Source organism: Jaculus jaculus, chromosome 19 (assembly GCF_020740685.1).
Source record: "Jaculus jaculus isolate mJacJac1 chromosome 19, mJacJac1.mat.Y.cur, whole genome shotgun sequence".
Classification (NCBI taxonomy): Eukaryota; Metazoa; Chordata; class Mammalia; order Rodentia; family Dipodidae; genus Jaculus; species Jaculus jaculus.
In genome coordinates, this window is record NC_059120.1 from 57559761 (window position 1) to 57582228 (window position 22468).

The 22468-nt window shown below is 46.6% G+C and overlaps 2 protein-coding genes across 2 annotated transcripts in view; one reads left to right on the forward strand and one right to left on the reverse strand.

Annotated features, from left to right (window-relative positions):
* Nucleotides 1–4681: 4681 nt before the first annotated feature.
* Nucleotides 4682–5923, forward strand: Rps27 (ribosomal protein S27). The gene is made up of 4 exons (XM_045138785.1): nucleotides 4682–4714; nucleotides 4996–5104; nucleotides 5380–5490; nucleotides 5841–5923. Exons 1-4 carry the CDS (start codon nucleotides 4709–4711, stop codon nucleotides 5867–5869), a joined length of 255 nt encoding a protein of 84 aa, XP_044994720.1. The 5' UTR covers nucleotides 4682–4708; the 3' UTR covers nucleotides 5870–5923.
* Nucleotides 5924–6381: 458 nt separating this feature from the next.
* The window catches only part of Nup210l (nucleoporin 210 like), a 76716-nt gene continuing 60629 nt past the window's right edge, over nucleotides 6382–22468 (reverse strand). Inside the window, exons 30-38 of the mRNA XM_045138011.1 lie at nucleotides 19452–19669; nucleotides 16542–16678; nucleotides 13063–13189; nucleotides 11754–11903; nucleotides 9653–9897; nucleotides 8926–9130; nucleotides 8093–8197; nucleotides 6570–6641; nucleotides 6382–6476 (exon numbers count right to left, since the gene is read on the reverse strand). Coding sequence (XP_044993946.1) covers nucleotides 6382–6476; nucleotides 6570–6641; nucleotides 8093–8197; nucleotides 8926–9130; nucleotides 9653–9897; nucleotides 11754–11903; nucleotides 13063–13189; nucleotides 16542–16678; nucleotides 19452–19669 — 1354 coding nt within the window. The remainder of the gene's footprint in view (nucleotides 6477–6569; nucleotides 6642–8092; nucleotides 8198–8925; nucleotides 9131–9652; nucleotides 9898–11753; nucleotides 11904–13062; nucleotides 13190–16541; nucleotides 16679–19451; nucleotides 19670–22468) is intronic.

Sequence of the window (22468 nt, forward strand, 5' to 3'; positions counted from 1 at the left end):
TCTGCCTTCTCAATTCAGGGGTTAAAGGCGTGCACCACCATGCCCGGTTTGGGATTCTCTCTCTCTCTCTCTCTTTTTTTTTCCCAGTAAGGATGGAGATGCCGGTGGCCCTGCAAGGGCGGGAAGTTGGGGCGAAGCTTCAGGACGCCTGGCGAGGCTGAGCTAAAGGCCAAGAATCCCACGGTGAGCGCTGCACACCCCTAGTTCTAGGATCCCAGCCAACGCCGCGGGCGAAGCGGGATGCCCACCCGTGGGAAGGCTGATGGCCTGGCTCAGTCTGCCCCCTTCTGGCCGACCCCCTGTGAAACACGAAGATGTTCACAATCACACTCTTGACGAAGATAGAAGCACACAGACACACAAAAGAAATCACACACACACATTCTGGGGGCTTCAGAGTTGGGGACTGGTCTGGAAAATCACCCATCTGGAACTCACTCCTTAGCCTAGCATGGTTTTGAGCAGCGCTCGGAGTACAATGCCCGGTACCACGGCCAGCTTTCCATCATCACCCCCCCCCTCTTTCTTTCTTTTCGTTTTTGTTTTCGTTTTTCGAGGTAGGGTCTCACTCTAGCTCAGGCTGACCTGGAATTCACTATGTAGTCTCAGGGTGTCTTCAAACTCACAGCAATCCTCCTGCCTCTTCCCCTCGAGTGCTGTAATTAAAGACGTGCGCCACCATGCCTGGCCTTTTAAAACTTAAAAAAAAAAATTTAAGTTTTATTTTTATTTATTTATTTGTTAGAAACAGAGATGGGGGGAGAGAGACAAAAAAAAAAAAAAAAAAAAAAACCAGCGGGCCCACCAGCCAGGGCCTCTAGCCACTGCAAATGAACTGGGACCTGGAGAATGGAACCTGGGTCCTTAGGCTTCGCAGGCATGTGCCTTAACTGCTAAGCCATCTGCCCAGACGCTTTTTAAACCTTTCTTTTCTTTTTTTCAGTTTTTTGAGGTAGGGTCTCTTTCTAGCCCATGCTGAGCTGGAATTCTCAGGGTGGCCTCAAACTCACGGTGATCCTCCTACCTCTGCCTCCTCAGTGCTGGGATTAAAGGCATGCACCACCACGCCCAGCTGCTTTTTAATTTTTTTTTTATTGGGGCTGGAAAGATTGCTCAGTGGTTAAGGTACCTGCTTGCAAAGCTCAATAGCCTGTGTTCAACTCCTCAGTACCCATGTAAAGCTAGCTGCACCAAGTGTTGCAAGAAGCCTTGGTGTGGCCATTCTCTTTCTCTCCCTATTTCCCCTTCCTCTCTTCTCTCAAAAAAATTTTTTTTTTTTCAAGGTAGGGTCTTGCCATAGCCCAGGCGGTCCTGGAATTCACTATGTTGTCTCAGGGTAGTCTTGAACTCATGGCGATCCTCCTCATTCAGCCTCCCAAGTGCTGGGATTAAAGGCGTGCACCACCATGCCCTGCTCAAATAAATAATTTGAAAAAGTTCTTGGGCTGGAGAGATCGTTTAGCAGTTAAAGCAGCTGCTTGCAAAGCCTAAGGACCTAGGTTTTATTCCACAGGTCCCATGTAAGTCAGAGGCACATGGTGGCACATGCATCTACAGTTTGTCTACAGTGACTAGAGGCTCTGGAGTGCCCATTCTCTCTCTCTCTCTCTCTCTCTCTCTCTCTCTCTCTCTCTCACACACACACACACACACACACACACACATAAATAAATAAATAACTTTTGTTGTTGTTGCTGTTTTTCGAGATAGGGTCTCACCCTAGCCCAGGCTGACCTAGAATTCACTATGTAGTCTCATGGTGGCCTTGAAGTCATGGCAATCCTCCTACCTCTGCCTCCTGAGTGCTGGGATTAAAGGCGTGCACTACCATGCCCAGCTCAAATAACTTTTTGTTGCGAGACAGAGAGAGAAAATGGGTGCTATAGGGCCTTTCACACACTGTGAAAGAACTGAAGATGCCTGCGTCCCCTTGTGGGCATAATTGGCATTGCATGCTTGCATCCCTGTTGTGCCTGGCTATGGGACCTGGAGGATTCAAACAGGAGTTCTTAGGCTTTGCAGGCAAGCACCTTAACTGCTAAGCCATGTCTCCAGCCCTAAAAAGAAAAAAAAATCTGTTTTGATTTATCGAGGTAGGGTCTCACTCCAGCCCAGGCTTACCTGGAATTCACTATGTAGTCTCAGGATGGGCACCCCCAAAATACACACACACATATGTAAAATAAAAAATAAAAAAGCAGCATTGTAAATCACTCCTTCCCTTCCTTTGGTTCTTATATTCTTCCCTCCACCTCTCCTCTTTCACGATGGTCGCTGAGCCTTGGAGGTTGAGTTTAGGTAGTTTAGAGTTTAGTACAGAATGCTCCACTGTCACTTCTCAGCATTTTGCTGAGTTTCTTTTTTTTTTTCCTTTTTCGAGGTAGGGTCTCGCTCTAGCTCAGGCTGATCTGGAATCCACTATGTAGTCTCAGGATGGCCTCAAACTCACCGCAATCCTCCTATCTCTGCTTCCTGAGTTCTGGGAATTAAGGCATGCACCACCATTCCTGGATGGAACTTTTTATTTTTTTTCCAAAGGCCAAGATCTCACTATAGTCCAGGCTGACCTAGAATTTGTCTGTAGTCCCAGACTGGCCTAGAACTCACAGTGATTCTCCTACCTTAACCTCCAAAGTGCTGGGATTACAGGTGTCTCAAGAATTATTAATTAGGGGTAAATTAAAACTAATTGAAAAATGATAATGCATACCACTAGTTAACATTTTTTTAAATTTTTTTGTTTATTTTTATTTATTTATTTGAGAGCGACAGACAAAGAGAAAGAGGCAGAGAGAGAGAGAGAGAATGGGCACGCCAGGGCCATCAGCCACTGCAAACGAACTCCAGATGCATGCACCCCCTTGTGCATCTGGCTAACATGGGTCCTGGGAAATCGAGCCTCGAACCACAGTCCTTAGGCTTCATAGGCAAGCGCTTAACCGCTACTGTCTCTCCAGCCCCTAGTTAAAATTTTTTTAACAAGATTTCTTTTTCTTTTCTTTTTTCCATTTCTTTTAAATATTTGATACTTATTTATTTATTTGACAGAGAAAGAGGGTGGGAGAGAGAGAGAATGAATGGGCGTGCCAGTGCCTCCAGCCATTGCAAACAAACTCCAGATGCATGCACTCCCTTGTGCATCTGCCTAAAGTGGGTCCTGGGGAATCGAACCTGGGTCCTTTGGCTTTGCAGGCAAATGCCTTAACTGATAAGCCATCCCTCCAGCCTCCATTATTTTCAATCAGTCAGAGAGAGAAGACAGACAGAGAGTGCACCAGGTCCTCCAGCCCTTACAAATGAACTCAAGATGCATGTGACAATCTGTATCTGGCTTTACATTGGTAGTGGGGAATCAAATTCAGGTCACTGCTATGCCATCTCTCAAGCCCAAGAGTTATTTATTTATTTTGATTTTCCGAGGGTTTCACTCTAGCCCAGGCTGACCTGGAATTCACTATGTAGTCTCAGGGTGGCTTTGAACTCATGGGAATTCCTATCTCTGCCTCCTGAGTGCTGGAATTAAGGTCATGTGCCACCACGTCTGGCTGAATATTTTATTTTATTTTTATTTGAGAGACAGAGAGACAGGCAGATAGAGAGAGAGAGAGAGAGAGAGACAGAGAGAGAATGGGAGTGCCAGGGCGTCCAGATACTGCAAACGAACCCCAGTTACATGCATCGCCTGTGCATCTGGCTTACATGGGTCCTGGGGAATCAAACACGGATCCTTTGGTTTGCAGGCAAGCACCTTAACTGCTAAGCCATTCCTCCAGGCCCTGGCTAAACTTAAAAAATATTTTAATTAATTTATTTAAGAGAAATAGAAAGAGGCAGAGAGAGGAGAGAATGTCCACACCAGGGCCTCCAGCCACTGCAACAAACTCCAGAAGCATGTGCCACCTTGTGCATCTGGCTTATGTGGGTCCTGGGGAAATGAATTTAGGTCTTTTGGCTTTGCAGGGAAGTGCCTTAACTGCTAAGCCATGTCTCCAACCCTTAATTTTTTATTTTTATTTTTTTGAGGTAGGGTCTCACTCTAGCCCAGGCTGACCTGGAATTTATTACGTAGTCTCAGGGTGGCTTTGAACTCATGGTGATCCTTCTACCTCTGCCTCCCAAGTGCTGTGCTGGAATTAAATGTGTGCACCACCAAGCCTGGCTCCAATTTTTAAAAAATTATCTTATTTAATTATTTGAAAGAGAAAGAGGCAGATAGAATTGGCATGACAGGGCTTTTCGCCACTGCAAACAAACTCCAGACGTATCTGGCTTGCTACTTGTGCATCTGGTTTTATGTAGGTTCTGGGGAGTTGAACCTGGGTTCTTAGGCTTTGCAGGTAACCGCTGAACCATCTTTCCAGCCCCAAGTTAAAAAAAATATTTAGAAGTTCTACTTCTGTTCTTTGTCTGGTGTTTCCGTCGGCTGCTCCTATTTATTATGCACTAGATGTCAAAAATGTTAGCGTTCCTTTTATCCCACTGACACATTCTGAACATGGCGACGCTCCCTGGAGAGAAGTACCCCTTAGGGACCTTCTACAAATGGCAGACCGCGTCGCGTCCTTACCGCGGACCAACATGGGGAGAGCAGGACCTTCCCACGATGGCGGACCAAGGCGCCCGCGTCACTTCCGACGGGGTACCGGATATAAGTAGCCGGAGTTCGGCGCTCGCTCCTTTCCGGCGGTGACGACCTCCCTGCGAGAACATGCCTGTGAGTTCCTCGGGCCCGGGTGTCGGCGGAGGTCCCGCTCCGCCCCCCGCGCGCCTCCCTCGGGTCCCCGACGGGCCGCGTCTGCTCTCCGCGCCTCGTGGCGCTTTCCCCCGGGGACCAGGGCGGCTCCCGGGGCCGCTCGCACGGAGGGACGGCGGGACGGACGGGCGGGCAGCGGGAAGCAGATAAGATGGCGGCGGCCCAGCTGCGCAGAGACGGGCGGCGCGGGGCGAGCGCCCGGCGGCCCCTGAGCTTAGGCGTCTTGTCTGCCGCCCTCCTAGCTCGCCAAGGATCTGCTTCACCCCTCTCCAGAGGAGGAGAAGAGGAAACACAAGAAGAAGCGCCTGGTGCAGAGCCCCAATTCCTACTTCATGGACGTGAAGTGCCCAGGTGAGGAGGGGCGCGGGCCGGGCTGCGGTTCGAGCCCGCCGCTCCCGGAAGTGGAGTGCGGGAGGCCCGGCGGAGGCCGGCGTTTCGGAAGGGAAGCGTGAGCTCGGTGGTGCGCAGTGCTGGGGTGCAGAGACGCGGTTGGGCAGGGTCTCCCTGCGGCCCCGCCGCCTTGGAGCTCGCTCCGTAGCTGCCCCGGGCTGGCCTCTGCCCCCTGAACGCTGGGCTAAAGGCGTGAGCCACCACGCCCACCTTGGCTGCTGTTCTCTTTTTCTCAGGATGCTATAAAATCACCACGGTCTTCAGCCATGCACAAACGGTAGTTTTGTGTGTCGGCTGCTCCACTGTCCTCTGCCAGCCTACAGGAGGAAAAGCAAGGCTCACAGAAGGTAAAGGTGTCTTACATTGTGTTTTTGCTTTAGGAGCTTGTTAAGAGGAGTTAAGGGGGTAAAGGAGGTGGGATTCTGGCATTTTTTTTTTAAAGGTAGGTACTAGCAGAAGTTGCATTCATGTCAAAGCTGTAGTGGCTGAGTTCTGGTGAATGGGGTTTCAGTTGGCTCGAGGTAATGGTGATTGTATGAGACTTGGGTGTAACTGGCTATCCCATGGGAGTTGAGAAGACCAGAGGTGCAGCTTTCTGTGGATGAATTGCTGATACCTGGTAACTTTTATGGGCTAGGGTGGGGCATACAGGGTAACTAAGTTGACGTCAGGTGACCTATGAACCTTTGCCTTCTAGGATGTTCCTTCAGGAGGAAGCAGCACTAACGGCAGCTTGATCAAGATGAATGGGAAATGATCCCAATAAACACGTTTTGGGTATATTGTATTGCCGTCTTGCTTAACTAATGGGACGTCCCCGCCCGAGTATTCAGAGGGACGCGGAAGACTGGACCACTAGAGTTATTTAGGGCCAACAAATGGCCAGGGAACCAAGAAGTCCCATTTGGGACATTTTTCTCTATCTAGGATTGAGTAAAAAGAGCTTGATACAGCTGAGTGTGGTGGCGCAAGTCTTTAATCCCAGCACTGGGGAGGCAGAGGTAGGAAGGTGGCTGTGAGTTGAGGCCACCCTGAGACTACATAGTGAATTCCAGGTCACCCGGGGCTAGAGTTAATTTTTAGAACAGCATACCACTTTCAATTTAAACACCTTGAGGTCTTTATTTACAGTTCCCGAACCCTTGTTTTGGAGCCTTGGTAGAGCTTGTTGCTTGGCTTCTTGTGCAGACTAGGGGTTTCCACTCCCTACAGTGAAGGGGAGCTTGGTCAGGTTTTGGTTAGTGCCTTATGCTCCATAACCAGTGTTGTAGCCGACTCTGTGCCGGTGGAGGTTGTGGGCCCGCGAGGTGAGGGGAGCGTGTGCTGTGAGAACCTAGAAAAGGAGGGTGAGGGAGCCAAAGGTGAATAAATTCAGGCCTGCGCGTCGTGTCTGCACCTCTGGAAGGAGAGGACAGTGGTTCTTTACCTGGCTGTGGGGCTGTGGTCTGCACGTAGACAACTGGAACAGTCTGCAGCTTGTTGAGGAAGGCATTGTATGCTGGAAAAAAGGAGACGCCGTAAAGGCTTAAGTGTGGCCTTCATTGGAGGAAGGCCTCAAAGTCCAATCTAAAATGAGCTTGAAGTGTTAAAAAGTGGTTCATAAGGTTAGTAGCTCTCTGGATCTAGGGAAATTATTGTCATTCCCTAAACAATACAGAACAACTGTTGCACTTACATTTTAGGTATTAACAAGTGGTCTAGAGACAACTTAAACTATGTGAGAGGATGTGTATAAATTAGTGCCACATGACTCTACACAAAGATAATTTATCACCACAGAAGTGTTTGTTTTATTTATTTTTTTTCGAGGTAGCCTCTCACTCTGATCCAGGCTGACCTGGAATTAACTATGGAGTCTCAGGGTGGCCTCCAACTCAGTGATCCTCCTGTCTCTGCCTCCTAAGTGCTGGGATTAAAGGCATGAGACACCACGCCTGGCTTTATTTTTTAATTCCAACCTAACATTTTAGAGGTATTTCACCTTGGGCTGGAACATGGGTCAGGTCAGACAGGAAGATGACAGTGTTGTTTGAGTCTTCTCTGGGCATGGGAGCAGTAGTAGCTTAGTGGTCTCCACTTGAATGATGTGTTTGCAGTGTCTAGTATGTTGCTCCTCAACACTTTGTTGATACTTGGTTGTGTTTTTTTTTTTTCAGGGTAGGGTTTTGAGCCCAGGCTGGCCTTGGACCCAGTGATCCTCCTGTATCTGTCTACCCAGTCCTGTGCCACCACACCCTGCAACACTTTGTTTTCTTTCTCTCTCTTTTTTTTTGGTTAGAATGGGTGCACCAGAGCTTAAGCTGCTGCAAACAGACATCAGACGTATGCCCCACTTTGTGCATCTGGCTAATATGGGCCCTGGGGAATCAAATCTGGGTCCTTTGGCTTTGCAAGCAAGTGCCTTAATTGCTGAACCATCTTTCCAGCCCTCTCCATCTTAATTTTGGGAGTCTTTAGACATGAGCTGTGCCGTGGAGCTAGGCGAACCAGCAAACCTCAAGGATTAACTGTCTCTGCATCTCTAGCCCTGGGATTACAAGTGTGCTCCAGTAGCCCTTGGCTCTGGAGGTCTGAATGTTTGACCATGGATCGCGCGCGTGTCCCCAGCCCCTGAAGAGGACATGAATGTACTAGGTGATTGGGGTAGGGAGGCTCATGCTACCACAGCTAATTCTCATCTTGTTTAGTGTGTGAGAGATTAAAAGGTCAGTGTAAGGGCTGGAGAGATGGCTTAGCGGTTAAGTTCTTGCCTGTGAAGCCTGAGGATCCCTGTTTGAGGCCAGATGCAGGAGGGGGCAAATGCGTCTGGAGTTCGTTTGCAGTGGTTGGAAGTCCTGGTATGCCCATTCTCTCTCTGTCACTCTCAAATAAATGAAAATAACAAAAAATAAAATAATTAAAGGTCAGTGTAAGTCAAAGTCTACCATGCAGAGTATAAGGACTCCTTACCTAGAAACATGAGAGCTGTTGACGCCAGCAGCACACAGACAGTAAAAAGGAACGCCTGGTAAGAACCAGTGAGCTGTTTGGAGACGCCTGCATCATCACATTGACCTGTGTGTTGCCACAACAGACAAGGTGACAACATTAAAACCACACCCAGGAGAACTCGGGGTGCCTTCTGTACCCATTGGTGCACTTGGGAACAGTCAGGTGACAATTAGTGCTGGTGTAGGAGTATAGCGTGCGGGACATGGTGGTGCTTCTGTGGTCGCTGGGCTGGACTGACTGTCCTGTCCCAAACCCTAACACCTCCAACTTGATGAGGTCTGGTCCTTTCTGCTCTCCTGTCTGCAGAGCCCCTGGGTCTTAGGTGACGCAGGAACCACTCCAGTGCACCTAGCCCACGTTCATACTTGTGACACTGCTCATTTGATTTCAGATTCTGATCTCTAACTTTATTTATTTGGGTGTGTTAGGGCCTCCAGCCACTGCAAACAAACTTCAGATGTGTGCACCTGGTTACATGGGTCCTGGGGAGTCATGCCTGGGTCCTTTGGCTTTGCTGGCAAGTGCTTTTAACTGCTAGGCCATCTTTCCAGCTCCAACATTTTTTTTTTTTTTGTAATTGCAAGCACAGAGGAACATTGAATGGGTACCATTGTCTAGCTGATGCAAACAGACTCCAGATCCATGTACTGGGGAATTGAACCCAGGCCATTAAGTTTTGTAGGAAAGCACCTTCACTGCTGATTGGCCAAATAGCCAAATGTTTTCCCACAAATTGTGGAAACACGTTTTATTTTCTGTGTGTAGATTATAAGCAGGTGTACAGTGCTTACCTGCACTAGATTTATCCTTCATAGTTTTCACTACCACAACTTCATTTTGCCTGGTGAGCGCACAAGAAACATTAATGAACAGAGGTGAATTCATGTGCTGGAAAGCAGTGAAGTTGACAGCTTTCACCAGGTAGACAGCCAGTCCAGGCACAAAGGTAGAATGCCTGTGGTCAAACACTGCTAGAAAGGGGGAGCTGGAGAAGACCTAAGAGAAGACATCATTTGTTTGAAAGAAGAAAATCACTGTTGTACCAACAGGTCAAAATTTCAATATAAGAATTTCCAAGATTTAAAGTTCTTGCAAGTCAACTGACAAGTCATGAACTTCCTCACCAGCTTGGAGGCATAAAGGATAAGGAAGATGAGCTGAAAGACTAAGACCAGAAAATTTAAAATTAGGCCTTTGCTGGGTGTGTCGGCATGTCTTCAGTCCCAGCACTTGGGAGGCAGAGATAGGATTACCGTGAGTTTGAGGCCAGCCTGAGACTACATAGTGAATTCCAGGCTAGCCTGGACTAGAGTGAAGCCTCCAAAACCAAAAAAGTATCTTTTTTTCTAATGACAGTCTCATGTAGCCCAGGCTGGCCTTGAGCTCCCATAGTCTGTAAGCACAAGTGTTTTCCCAGAGAGGGGCCAGAGAAGAGTGGGCTGCTGCGTGTACAGCAGCCCTGGGAGGTGGTGACAAGTCCCTGCTCTCCAGCGCAGTCTGGTTCAGCTGCTGACTGACCTTTAGGTGTTCCAGAACTGTGTCCACACCCAGGACTCCTATCTCCACAGTGCCTTTCTGATCAAGAACCAGTTCTGACTGGTTAACATAAAAGGCTGGGATGAAGGGAATGAGGACTCTTGGCACTCCACTTTTGCTCCTTTCACTGACCAGCGTGGCCCATGCATAGACGGACGTGTCTGCCATGCTGAGGGCTTGGGTCAGCTCCGACTTCGGCCGAGCCTCAATTACACAAACATAGACCCCTGGAAAGGAAGAGACTACTGAGAAAATGAAGTAGGATAGGAAGGAGGAATGGTGACATGCAAATTCAGTGGAAAAGAAAATGAACTCAGTTCTGAATATTGGTACATTTGTTCATTCCCTCCCCCACCAGGATCCTGGTCTAGTGCAAGACCTCAAAAAACAATTTTAGAATGGCATGCCAGGGCCTCAGCAACTGCAACTGAACTTCAGATGCTTTCGCCACCTAGCGGGCATGTGCGACCTTGCTCTTGTCTCACCTTTGTGTGTCTGCCTTATGTGGGATCTGGAGAATTGAACATAGGTCTTTAGGCTTTGCAGGCAAGCACCTTAACTGCTAAGTCATCTCTCCAGCCCCTGGCGCACTTTTTTTTTTTTTCCAGGTAGGGTCTCTCACTCTAGCCCAAGCTAACCTGGAATTCACTATCATCTCAGGGTGGCTTTGAACTCATACTATCACACCTGCCTCCTCTAATGCCTTGTTTGCATGGAGTATGGGATGGGGGTGAACTGTGGGACTATTTCTTAGGGGTCTTACGAAATGCTTTTCTGAGATAATGCTGTGAGATGCTAAATTTCTGACACATAACTTGCCCTGAAGTTACTCATACAACCATGGAATCCTCCCTCTTGATGCAAAGTGACAAGGTTTCCTCTTCCTGGTGCACCTTTGGCTTGCACAGCGCAGGTGCCCAATACTGACAAGAAATGTTTAGAGATGTTGACTGATCGTGAGCTGGGCTGTTTGCCCAGTTTCCTCAACAGTCTGGTTGGACTGTGGACCTAGAACAAACCCACATTTATAAGAAGTGCTGACCACAGCCGGGCGTGGTGGCGCATCTGAAAGACAGAGGTAGGATCACCATGAGCTCCAGGCCACCCTGAGACTACATAATGAATTCCGGGTCAGCCTGGGCTAGTGAGACCCTACCTCAAAAAAAAAAAAAAAAAAAAAGTGACTGGAGATATGGCATAACAGTAATGTGCTTAATGGCAAAGCCAAAAGACCCAGGTTTGATTCCCCAGGACCCATGTAAGCCAGATGCACAACGTGGCACATGTGTCTGGAGTTTGTTTGCAGAGTGGCTGGAGGCCTTGGTATGCCCATTCTCTACCTCCTCCTTGCTCCTCTTGCAAACAAATACAGTGTTTTGTTGTTTTTTTTTAAAAGAAAAACCAAAAATAAATATCCAGTAAAAAACAGTACATTATAGAAAAAACAGGTGTTCCACGATCATGTGTTCAACTTCAGCTTGTTAAAAATAGCTGGGGGTGTCGCTCAGGTTGGAGCCTTCACGCATGAAATCTGGGGATTGAAATCCAGCACTGCATAAAATGGGTGTGGTAGTACATGTGTATAATCCCAGAACTCGGGAGGTACAGGCAGGGGGATCGGAAATTCAAGGCCAGCCTGGGATACATAAAAGCCTGTATCAGAAAAGCTTGCTGCTGAGTGTGGTGATATGCACCTTCAGTCTCCTCCACCAGGAGGCAGAGCTACAAGGATTGTTGTGAGTTTGAGAGCAGCATGGTCTACAGAGGAAGTGCCAGGTCAGCCTTGGTGAGAGACCATACCTGGGTGGTGGTGGGGGGGAACTAATTGAAAAAGGCTCCAAAGTAAGAAGTAACTTGAACTCAGTAAGAAAGTGAGAATTGGCCTGGCGTGGTGATGCACTCCTTTAATCCCAGCACTCGGGAGGCAGAGGCAGGAGGATCGCCAAGAGTTCTAGGCTACCCTGAAACTCCACAGTGAATTCCAGGTCAGCCTGAGCTAGAGTGAGACCCTACCTCGAAAAACGAAGAAACAAAAAATTGTACAGAGACAGAAAGCAGGAAATCATGAGTTGGAGGATCCTACCTTTCTCCATGCTGAAGTCTGAGTGGACATGGAAGACCTGACTTGCTGGGATGTCCAGCAAGGTGCTACTGAACTGCACGTGGCACAGCACGAGGGTCTCTGGAAGAAGGACTGTGGTGATGGCCAAAGCCTGATTAGGGGTACAGGACCCTAAGAAGCAAAAGGTGGATAACTGTCACGAGGATTTGTAGTAAGAGAGATGTGGTAGTGCGTGTGTGAAATCCCAGCACTTGAGAGGCAGAGGTAGGAGAACTGCCATGAGTGCTAGGCCAACCTGGGACAACGGAATGAGTTCCAGGTCAGCCTGGGCTAGACAGAGTGACACCCTACCTAAAAAAAAAAAAAAAAAAAAAAAAAAAGCTGGAGAGATGGTTTTGCAGTTAAGGCACTTGGCTGAGAAGCCTAAGGACCCAGGTAGGGTCTTGTTATAGCTCAGGGTGGCCTCAAACTTGGGAGGCAGAGGGTAGGAAGATTGCCGTGAGTTCAAAGCCACCATGAAACTTCCTAGTGAATTCCAGAGTGACACCCTTCCTCAAAAAAAAAAAAAAAAAAAAAAAAAGGTGGGGAGGGGATATGGTGAAGAATGGAATTTCAAAGAGGAATGTGGGAGGAGGGAGGGCATTCCATGGGGTATTTTTTATAATCATGGAAGATGTTAATAAGAAAAAAACAAATTTTAAAAATAAAAACGGGGGGGGGACCTCAAGAGATGTCCCAGTGGCAAGGCGCTTGCCTTCAAAGCTGAAGGACTCACATAAACCAGATGTACAACGTGGGGCATGTGTCTGGGGTTCTTTTGCAGCACCTGAGGGCCTGGTGCACCTATTCTCTTTCTCTCAAATAAATAAAAATAAAATATTTAAAAAATATTTTAAGGACCCAGGTTCTATTTCCTAGGACCCACGTAAACCAGATGCACAAGGTGGCCCATGCCTCTGGAGTTTATCTGCAGTGGCTGGATGGTCCTGGCACACCCATTCTCTTTACTGCCTTTTTCTCTCTCAAAGAAATAAAATTAATTAATTGTTGTGTTTTCTTTTTCAAGGTAGGGTCTCACTGCAGCTCAGGCTGACCTGGAATTCACCATGTAGTCTCAGGGATTAAAAATAAATCTTTAAAAAAATAAAAATTTACCCAGATGTAGTGGTGTACACCTTTAATCCCAACACTCAGGAGGCAAAGGTAGGAGAATCGCCAAGAATTTGAGGCTGGCCTGAGACTCATAGTGAATTCCCCTTGGAAAAGAAAAACGAAAAAAAAAAAAGACAAATGGACACCATCACTGAGACCTAAATAGAGAGAAGCTCACCTTTGAGATTGACATCACTTTTGCCAGTGCTGATGAAGAGTTTAAAAACAGTTGAATTGGGTGTGTTGGTGAGGTGAGTCTTAAGGTCATAACCGAGTGTTAATATTGATGATGCATTGACCACTACCTGCCAGCAAATAGAAAGAGAATCTGAAGCCAGGCGTGTTGGTACTCACCTTTAATCCCAGCACTCCAGAGGCAGAGGTAGGATTGCTGTGAGTTCGAGGCCAACCTGAGACTACACAGTGAATTCCAGGTCAGCCTAGGCTAGAGTGAGACCTTACCTCGAAAAACAAGCAAATAAGTAAATAAACCTACCAAATGTGGACATAAAGGAGAATCTGATCCTTTCCATCTTCACCCGCATTCTGTTTCGACCAAGAGCATCTGCTTCTCCTAAATACAAAGGACGCTCTGCATTCTGACATACTTGAGAACCAAAATCTGTTTACCTTTGAGAGAATGTTTTGTTTTGAGATGGGATGATTGAGGCTGGCCTCAAACTCAATATGTATCTAAGGATAGCCGGGCGTTGGGGCGCACGCCTTTAATCCCAGCACTCGGGAGGCAGAGGTAGGAGGATCTCTGAGAGTTCAAGGCCACCCTGAGACTACATAGTGAATTCCAGGTCAGCCTGAGCCAGAGTGAGACCCTACCTCGAAAAACCAAAAAAAAAAAAAAAAAAAAAAAATGTATCTAAGGATGACCCTGAACTTCCGATCCCTCTGCCTCTACCTCCCAATGGCTGTCATTACCTTGTGCACTACCCCATTCAGGTTTTGTTTTGTTTTTGTTTTTGTTGGGAGCCATACAGCAAAAGCCTCTCCATTTTGCCTGGGCCTGTTCATAAACTGACTCATTACTCAGAAAGCTGGTCCATCCATCTTTCTGTTAGGTACTTCTGGAACCGGTCAGTAGGCTGCTTACAGAAGCTTATCTTTTGCTAAAGGCCAGTTTATGGTCAGGATGTGAAGCCTGGTGCAGTCAGGATGTTAAGCCAGTGAGGCAAGATTAGATGAACACCTAATTACATCCCCTCTAGGTTTCCTGACAACTCTTTGCCCTGGCCACGTCCCCTTCCCCCTACAACCCTATATAAACCTACATGTAAGAATAAACTCTCGAGGCCGTGACAAACATCTAGCATGGTCTCCTTCTTGTGTCTGTTTGCCTTGTTTCATTCATATTGATTTTCACCTCGCTTCTTTGTTCGACTCCCCACTGGCCGGGGCAGTTTTTTTGAGGTAGGGTCTCACTCTAGCTCAGGCTGACCTGGAATTCACTATGTAGTCTCAGGGTGGCTTTGAACTCACAGTGATCCTCCTACCTTGCCCCACAAGTGTTGGGATTAAAGGCGTGCACCACCACACCTGGCTCCCACTCAGTTTTTTTTTTGGTGGTGGTGGGGGGGGGGCTGGAGAGATTGCACTTGTCTACAAAGCTAAAGGACCTAGGTTTGATTCCCCAGTACCCAGGTAAAGCCAGATGCAAGAAGTGGTATATGGCTCTGTAGTTTGCTGTGGCTGGAGGTCCTGTTGCACCTATTCTGTGTCTTTCTTCTCTCTTTCTGCTTGCAAATAAATAATATTTAATTTTTAAATTATTTATGTGTGAGCTCATGCGTGCATGATATGTATGAGAGAGAGAGCGTGCATGTCTGCACAAACATCTGGATCTGGTGTAGAGCCCTTTCCTACTCCTGGCCCTACTCAAAACTACAGTTGGGTGTGGTGGCACACCTTTAATCCCAGGATTCATTCGGGAGGCAGAGGTGGTAGGATCACTGAGAGTTGGAGGCCATACTGAGACTACATAGTGAATCCCAGGTCAGCCTGGGCCAGAGTGAGACCCTACCTTGAAAAAAAACTCCAAAAAACAAAAACACCTCAAAGTCTTCACTGTTACCTAGTGTCTAGGTTAGAGAGTAACATTTCCAGCCACTTCCCCCAGCCCCAGATCAAGCAAAGCCTTCAAATCATGACGCACATAAGGGTTTCAGGAAGCCCATCATCTTCAGCACATATGACTTAGTCAACCAGTGTGTCATCTTGGGTGGTATTGTGAAACTGAATGGTATGTTTTCAAAGGGATATGGGGGAAAAAAACTAGCTGGGTGTGGTGGTATATGCATTTAATACCACAGAGGTAGGAGGATCACTGTGAGTTCAAGGCCACCCTGAGATTGTATAGTGAATTCCAAGCCACCTTGGGCCAGAATGAGACCCTACCTCAAAAAAGAATAAAAGAAAGTTTCTGGGGCTGGAGAGATGGCTTAGTGGTTAAGGCACTTGCCTGCAAAGCCAAAGGACTTTGGTCCAATTCCCCAGGACCCAGGTAAGCCAGATGCACAACATGGCGCATGCATCTGGAGGCCCTGGCATACCCATTCTCTCTCTCTCTGCCTGCCTGCCTCTCTCTCTCAAATAGATGAAAAATAAAAATTAAAAAAATGGCCGGGTGTGATGGCACACGCCTTTAATTCCAGGATTCATTTGGGAGGTAGACAGGTAGGAGAATTGCCATGAGTTCAAGGCCACCATCAGACTACATAGTGGAGTCCAGGTCAGCCTGAGCTAGAGTGAGACCCTACTTCCAAAAAAATAAAAAAAGAGTCTGTTTTGTCCAAGTTAGTGAATCTACTATTGGGCAAAAATCAGGCTGATGGTGTTAAGATGGGCTGGAAAGGCTCAGAGGGAAGGGAGGTATGTGAAGGCAGTGTTAAAATAGAGCTGGACTGAGTTTATGTTTGCTTATTTATTTATTTTTGAGTTATAGTCTCTCTCTAGCTCAGGTTGAATTCACTACGTAGTCTCAGGGTAGCCTTAAACTCATGGCAATCCTCCTACCTTGGCCTCCCACGCGCCCCCCCACCAGAGCTGGGATTAAAGGCATGCACCACCACAGCTGGCTTAGTTTATGTTTGTTTGTTTGTTGCTTGTGTCTCTGCAGTGTGTTCAGGTGGTGTGGCTTGTGCTCAACTGCAGAGCTGGGGCCGAATGTCAGCTGTCCCACTGCACTGCTCTGCCAGTTCTTCTTCTTCTTCTTCTTCTTCTTCTTCTTCTTCTTCTTCTTCTTCTTCTTCTTCTTCTTCTTCTTCTTCTTCTTCTTCTTCTTCTTCTTCTTCTTCATTTATTTATTTATTTATTTATTTATTTATTTATTTATTTATTTATTTATTTGCAAGCAGAAAGGAATAGAGAGAAGACAGACAGAATGGGCATGCCAGGGCTTCTGACCACTGCAGGAGAACTCCAGATGCATGCGTCATCTGGCTTTACGTGGGTCCTGGGGAACTAGCCCAGGTCATTAGGCTTTGCAGGCCGGCACCCTAACTGCTGAGCCCTCTCTCTCCTCTCTTCTGCTGTTCTTACAGAGGCAGAGTCTCTTAGACTGTTGCTAATATCAGGGCTGTACCACATGAGTGGCAATCTTTATAAAATGGTCAGGATTCCCTTCAAATGAGATGGAGTTGGGTTTACCTCTCGATACGTTTTCACTACTCCAGGGATATCATGAAAAACTGTGGCAGTTCCTGGGCTCCTGGCCACTGCAACTCCAGTGACATTGTCTATCTGTAGAGTATTGTCAGCAGAAACCATCCACATTCCAGGTTCCCCTAGGAAAAGGCAAAAGAAAGGACTTGGCTGTATTCTTTGCTATAAACCACTCTTAACTACTTCATTCAAATTCCAGGTCAGTAGAGCATCAAAATCACTCTGTTTTCAAGAGTGAAGGTAGGGGGAAGGGTGAAAAGAGGGAAGAAGGGAAACAAAACTATTTATGAAATACAACATAATAAAACCTGATTATTTGTTACGCTAGTAAAAATAAATGGATGAAAAAAGAATATAGCTGTCTGTGTTATGTTTAATATTTTTATTCATTTACACACATGTGTATGTAGGGGCATGCCAGGGTCTTTTACTTGGGTGCCAGGGAATTGAATCCAAGCTAGCAAGTTTTGCATGCAATCACCTTTAACCACTGAGCAATCTCATCTGTCCAGCCTGGATTTTTTTTTTTTTTTTTTTGAGGTAGGGTCTTACTCTAGCTTTCAGGCTGACCTGAAATTCACTATGTAGTCTCAGAGTGGCCTTGAACTCATAGTGATCCTCCTACCTCTGCCTCCTGAGTGCTGGGATTAAAGGCATATGCTACCATACCCGGCTTCCAGCCAGGATTTTTTAACCATTTTTGTGTTTTGTTTTGTTTTTTTCCTCCCTTACTTTCCTTGCTTCGTTTTTTTGAGGTAGGGTCTCACTTTATTCCAGGCTAAACTGGAACTCACTCTGTAGTCCCAGGCTGGCCTCAAACTCACAATGATTCTCCTAACTCTGCCTCCCAAGGGCTGGGATTAAAGGCATGTGCCACCACACCCGGCTTATTATTTTCTTTTTATTAATATATTTATCTATTTATTTGCAAGCAGAAAGAGAAGAGAGAGAGAGAAAATGGGCGAGCCAGGGCCTTCAGCCACCGCTAACAAACTCCAGACATGTGCCATTGTGCATCTGGCTTTACATGGGTACTGGAGAATTGAACCCAGGTTAGGCTATGCAGCAAGTGCCTTAACCACTGAGCCATCATTCCAGCCAGTCTTTTTTTTTCCAAGACAAGGTCTCACTCTAGCCCAGGCTGTAGTCTTAGGCTAGCCTTAAACTCATAGCAATCCTACCTCAGCCTCCCAAATGCTGGGATTAAGGGTGTGTGCCACTACGCCTGGTTAACCCAGGATTTTTAATTCTTATTATCAATTTAAAGGCAGATTTAATTCACTGGCATTGGGTTAGACAGTAGTAGTTGCAAATCAGTCCCAGGACTGGAGTTTTGTGTGAACCAGATCTCCCCATATGTAGCCATATGTGGCCTTGAACTTTAAAAAATTTTTTTTTAATTTTATTTATTTATTTGAGAATGACAGATAAAGAGAAAGAGGCAGATAGAGAGAGAGGGAGGGAGAGAGAATGGGCACCCAGGGCCTCTGGCCACTGCAAATTAACTTCTGACACGTGTGCCCCCTTGTGCATCTGGCTAACGTGGGTCCTGGGGAATCGAGCCTTGAACCGGGGTCCTTAAAGCTTCACAGCCAGGCGCTTAATCACTAAGCCATCTCTCCAGCCCGCCTTGAACTTTTGATCCTCCTGCATCCGCCTCGCAAGGGCTGAGATTGTGGTATGCGTCACCACACTTGGTTTTCTGTGGTGCTGGAGGACTGGAGCCAGGGCATCAGGCATGCTGGTCAGATGCTCTACCGCCTGAGCTGCATCCCATACTTCTTAGCACAGAAATGCTTTGTGGATCACAAGTAGTTTAGCTTGTTATAAGCCAAGCCTATTACACAGGTACAGTAGACACTAGGTTTTAAGTACTGCTTCCCAGAATAGTGTAATTTACTTGATTCTTAGAATGAAAGCCTTGTTTCTCTTTTCTTCCTTATATTTCATTGTTCACTATTCTTTAATTTAGCAGTCCCCTCTTTCACAGGCAGGGAATGAAAAAAGACACAGGGGCTGGAGAGATGGCTTAGCGGTTAAGCACTTGCCTGTGAAGCCTAAGGACCCCGGTTCGAGGCTTGGTTCCCCAGGTCCCACGTTAGCCAGATGCACAAGGGGGCGCACGCGTCTGGAGTTCGTTTGCAGAGGCTGGAAGCCCTGGCGCGCCCATTCTCTCTCTCTCCCTCTATCTGTCTTTCTCTCTGTGTCTGTCACTCTCAAATAAATAAATAAAAAATTTAAAAAAAGAAAAAAAAAGAAAAAGACACAGTATCCCACATTATATAATATAGAGCTGTATGTTCAGGAGGCATTTAGTGTTACTAATCTAATCAGCTATAGAGAGAAAAGGTCATTAAACCGAAACCAAGTAACATGATGTTGCATAATGTAAAAAACAATGAAATACTCAAAAACTATTTTCAGGCTGGAAAGATGGCTTAGTGGTTAAGATGCTTGCTGGCAAAGCCAAAGGATCCAGCACAAGGTGGCATGTGGGTCTGGAGTTCGTTTGCTGTGACTAGAGGCCCTGGTGCTTCCCATTCTTTCACTCTATCTGCCTCTTTCTCTCTCAAATAAATAAATAGAATCATTATTTACTTATTTTTTGTTTTTTGAGGTAGGGTTTCACTCGAGCCCAGGCTGACCTCGAATTCACTATGTATTCTCGGGCTGGCCTCGAACTCATGGCGATCCTCCTACCTCTGCCTCCCGAGTACTGGGATTAAAGGTGTGCACCACCATGTCCGGCTTAAATAGAATAATTTTTTTACAAGTATTTTCTTCCTCACAGGTGCCCTTGAGTTCCAGGTCATGGGGGAAATCCCGAGGGATTATGTGCACTTGTAAATTCTCACTAGAGCTGGTAGTGTGGTTGAGAAGGGGACATGTACCAACCGTGCTGGTCCACGAGCTGAGTGCTGAAGCAGATGACGTCCCCAACAAAGACGTCCCTGGTGTTTGGCTCAATGGCATGCTCCACAGCAACAGGGATGTAATCTGCCATGCCGGGGTGTCTTTGGTCCCAGAGCCCCACAATTGTCACCCCTCTGTTCACAGCCTGGGCTGTATACGTATGGTTTCTGTTTCCTGGTCCAATCAGCAGCAAGTCATCTCTGCAGGTGGATGGGAAGGGAAGAAGTCTTTGAGAAGGACGGCTGAGGTGCAGCTCGCTGGTTGAATGGTCAGTCGGCAGGCACACACAGGACACTGGCTCCAGGGCCAGCACGACAAGAACACTGTCTGGACCGGTCTCCGCGTCACACTACTGCAACGCCGGCACTTGGGAGGCTGAGGCAAGACGACTGCCGGGCCACATAGCCAGATGGGTCACAAGCAAATGAAATCACAAGTTCTATGATGAGATAATACATAAAAGCCAATTTTGCGGCAGGGAGAGACCCTACTGCACTTCACTGCAATAGCAATATTAAAACAAAAAAAAACAAGCCGGGCGTGGTGGTGCACGCCTTTAATCCCGGCGCTGGGAGGCAGAGGTAGGAGGACTGCCGTGAGTTTGAGGCCAACCTGAGACTACATAGTGAATTCCAGGTCAGCCTGGGCTAGAGTGAGACCCTACCTCGAAAAACAAAACAAACAAACAAACAAACAAAAAATTCTTATTTTATTTAGTTATTTTACAGAAAAAAGATTGAGGCAGATAGAGAATGGGCACATCAGGGCCTCCAGCCACTGCAAATGAACTCCATTATATAAGTGCCACATGGGGAACTGAACCTGAGTCCTTAGGCTTTGCAAGCACCTTAACCACTAAGCCATCTCGAGCCTGCAACATTTTTTTATGTTAGTTTTTTGAGACAAGAGTCTCATGTAGTTGAGGTTGGCCTCAAATTTATGACCTTGAACTTCTGATCCACCTGCCTCTACCTCCTGAGCACTAGGGTTAGCAATATATACCACCATAATCCCTGGTATTCTTTTTTTTTTCAATTTTTATTTATTTATTTATTTGAGAGTGACAGACACAGAGAGAAAGAAAGATAGAAGGAGAGAGAGAGAATGGGCGTGACAGGGCTTCCAGCCTCTGCAAACAAAATCCAGACGCGTGTGCCCCCTTGTGCATCTGGCTAACGTGGGACCTGGAGAACCGAGACTCGAACCGGGGTCCTTAGGCTTCACAGGCAAGTGCTTAACCGCTAAGCCATCTCTCCAGCCCCCTGGTATTCGTTTTTATTTTTACTTTTATTTTATTTTAAATTGTTTTTGAGGTGGGGTCTCTAGCCCAGGCTGACCTGGAATTCACTATGTAGTCTCAGGGTGGCCTCGAACTCACAGTGATCCTCCTACCTCTGCCTCCCCAGTGCTGGGATTAAAAACGTGTGCCACCATGCCCGGCTGTTCTTTTTTTTTTTAAAACACTCTTATTTTTTTTTTGTTGTTGACCTGATTTGACTTTATTCTTTTTTTTCCTCAATTTTTATTAACATTTTCCATGATTATAAAAAATATCCCATGGTAGTGTCCTCCCTCCCCCCCTCACTTTCCCCTTTGAAATTCCATTCTCCATCATATCCCCTCCCCATCTCAAACATTCTACTTACATATATACAATACCAACCTATTAAGTACCCTCCTCCCTTCCTTTCTCTTCCCTTTATGTCTCCTTTTTAACTTACTGGCCTCTGCTACTGAGTTTTTTCCTTCTCACCCAGAAGCCCAATCATCTGTAGCTAGGATCCACATATGAGGGAGAACATGTGGCGCTTGGCTTTCTGGGCCTAGGTTACCTCACTTAGTATAATCCTTTCCAGATCCATCCATTTTTCTGCAAATTTCATAATTGCATTTTTCTTTAACGCTGAGTAGAACTCCATTGTATAAATGTGCCATATCTTCATTATCCACTCATCAGTTGAGGGACATCTAGGCTGGTTCCATTTCCCAGCTATTATAAATTGAGCAACAATAAACATGGTTGCTGGCTCACTTTTTTAATTTTATGAAAAGAAATAAAGATCAGATTGCAAGTTCAGAATGTAAGAGGAACTTATTAGAACTGCTATAAAATGCTGCTTTATGGACTGGAGAGATGGCTTAGCAGTTAAGGTGCTTGCCTGTGAAGCCTAAGGACCCAGGTTGAATTTCCCAGGACCCACGTAAGCCAGATGCACAAGGTGGTGTATGCGTCTAGAGTTTGCAGTGGCTGAAGGCCCAGGTATGCACGTTCTCCCTGTCTGCCTCTTTCCTTCCTCCTCCCCTCTCTCAAATAAATAAGAAATAATTTTTTTTAATTTTTAATTTATTTATTTGAGAGCGACAGACACAGACAGAAAGACAGATAGAGGGAGAGAGAGAGAATGGGCGCGCCAGGGCTTCCAGCCACTGCAAACGAACTCCAGATGCGTGCGCCCCCTTGTGCATCTGGCTAACGTGGGACCTGGGGAACCGAGCCTTGAACCGGGGTCCTTTGGCTTCACAGGCAAGTGCTTAACCGCTAAGCCGTCTCTCCAGCCCAAGAAATAATTTTTTTTTTTAAATGAGCTGGGTGTGGTGGCACACGCCTTTTTTAAAAAAATATTTTTTTATTTATTTGAGAGAGAGAGAATGGGTGCACCAGGGCATCCAGCTGCTGCAAATGAACTCCAGACACATGCGCCTCCTTGTATATGTGGGTCCTGGGGAATTAAACCAGCATCCTTTGGCACTGCAGGCAAATGCCTTAACTGCTAACCCATCTTTCCAGCCCCTTTATTTGGTGTTTTGAGGTAGGGTCTCTCTCTAGCTCAGGCTGACATGGAATTCACTGTGTAGTCTCAGGGTGACCTCAAACTCTCGGCAGTCCTCCCACCTCTGCCTCCCGAATGCTGGGATTAAAGGCATGCACCACCATGTCCGGCCCCTAATTAAAAAATATATATATATATATATATATATATTTTTTTTTCTTTATTTAT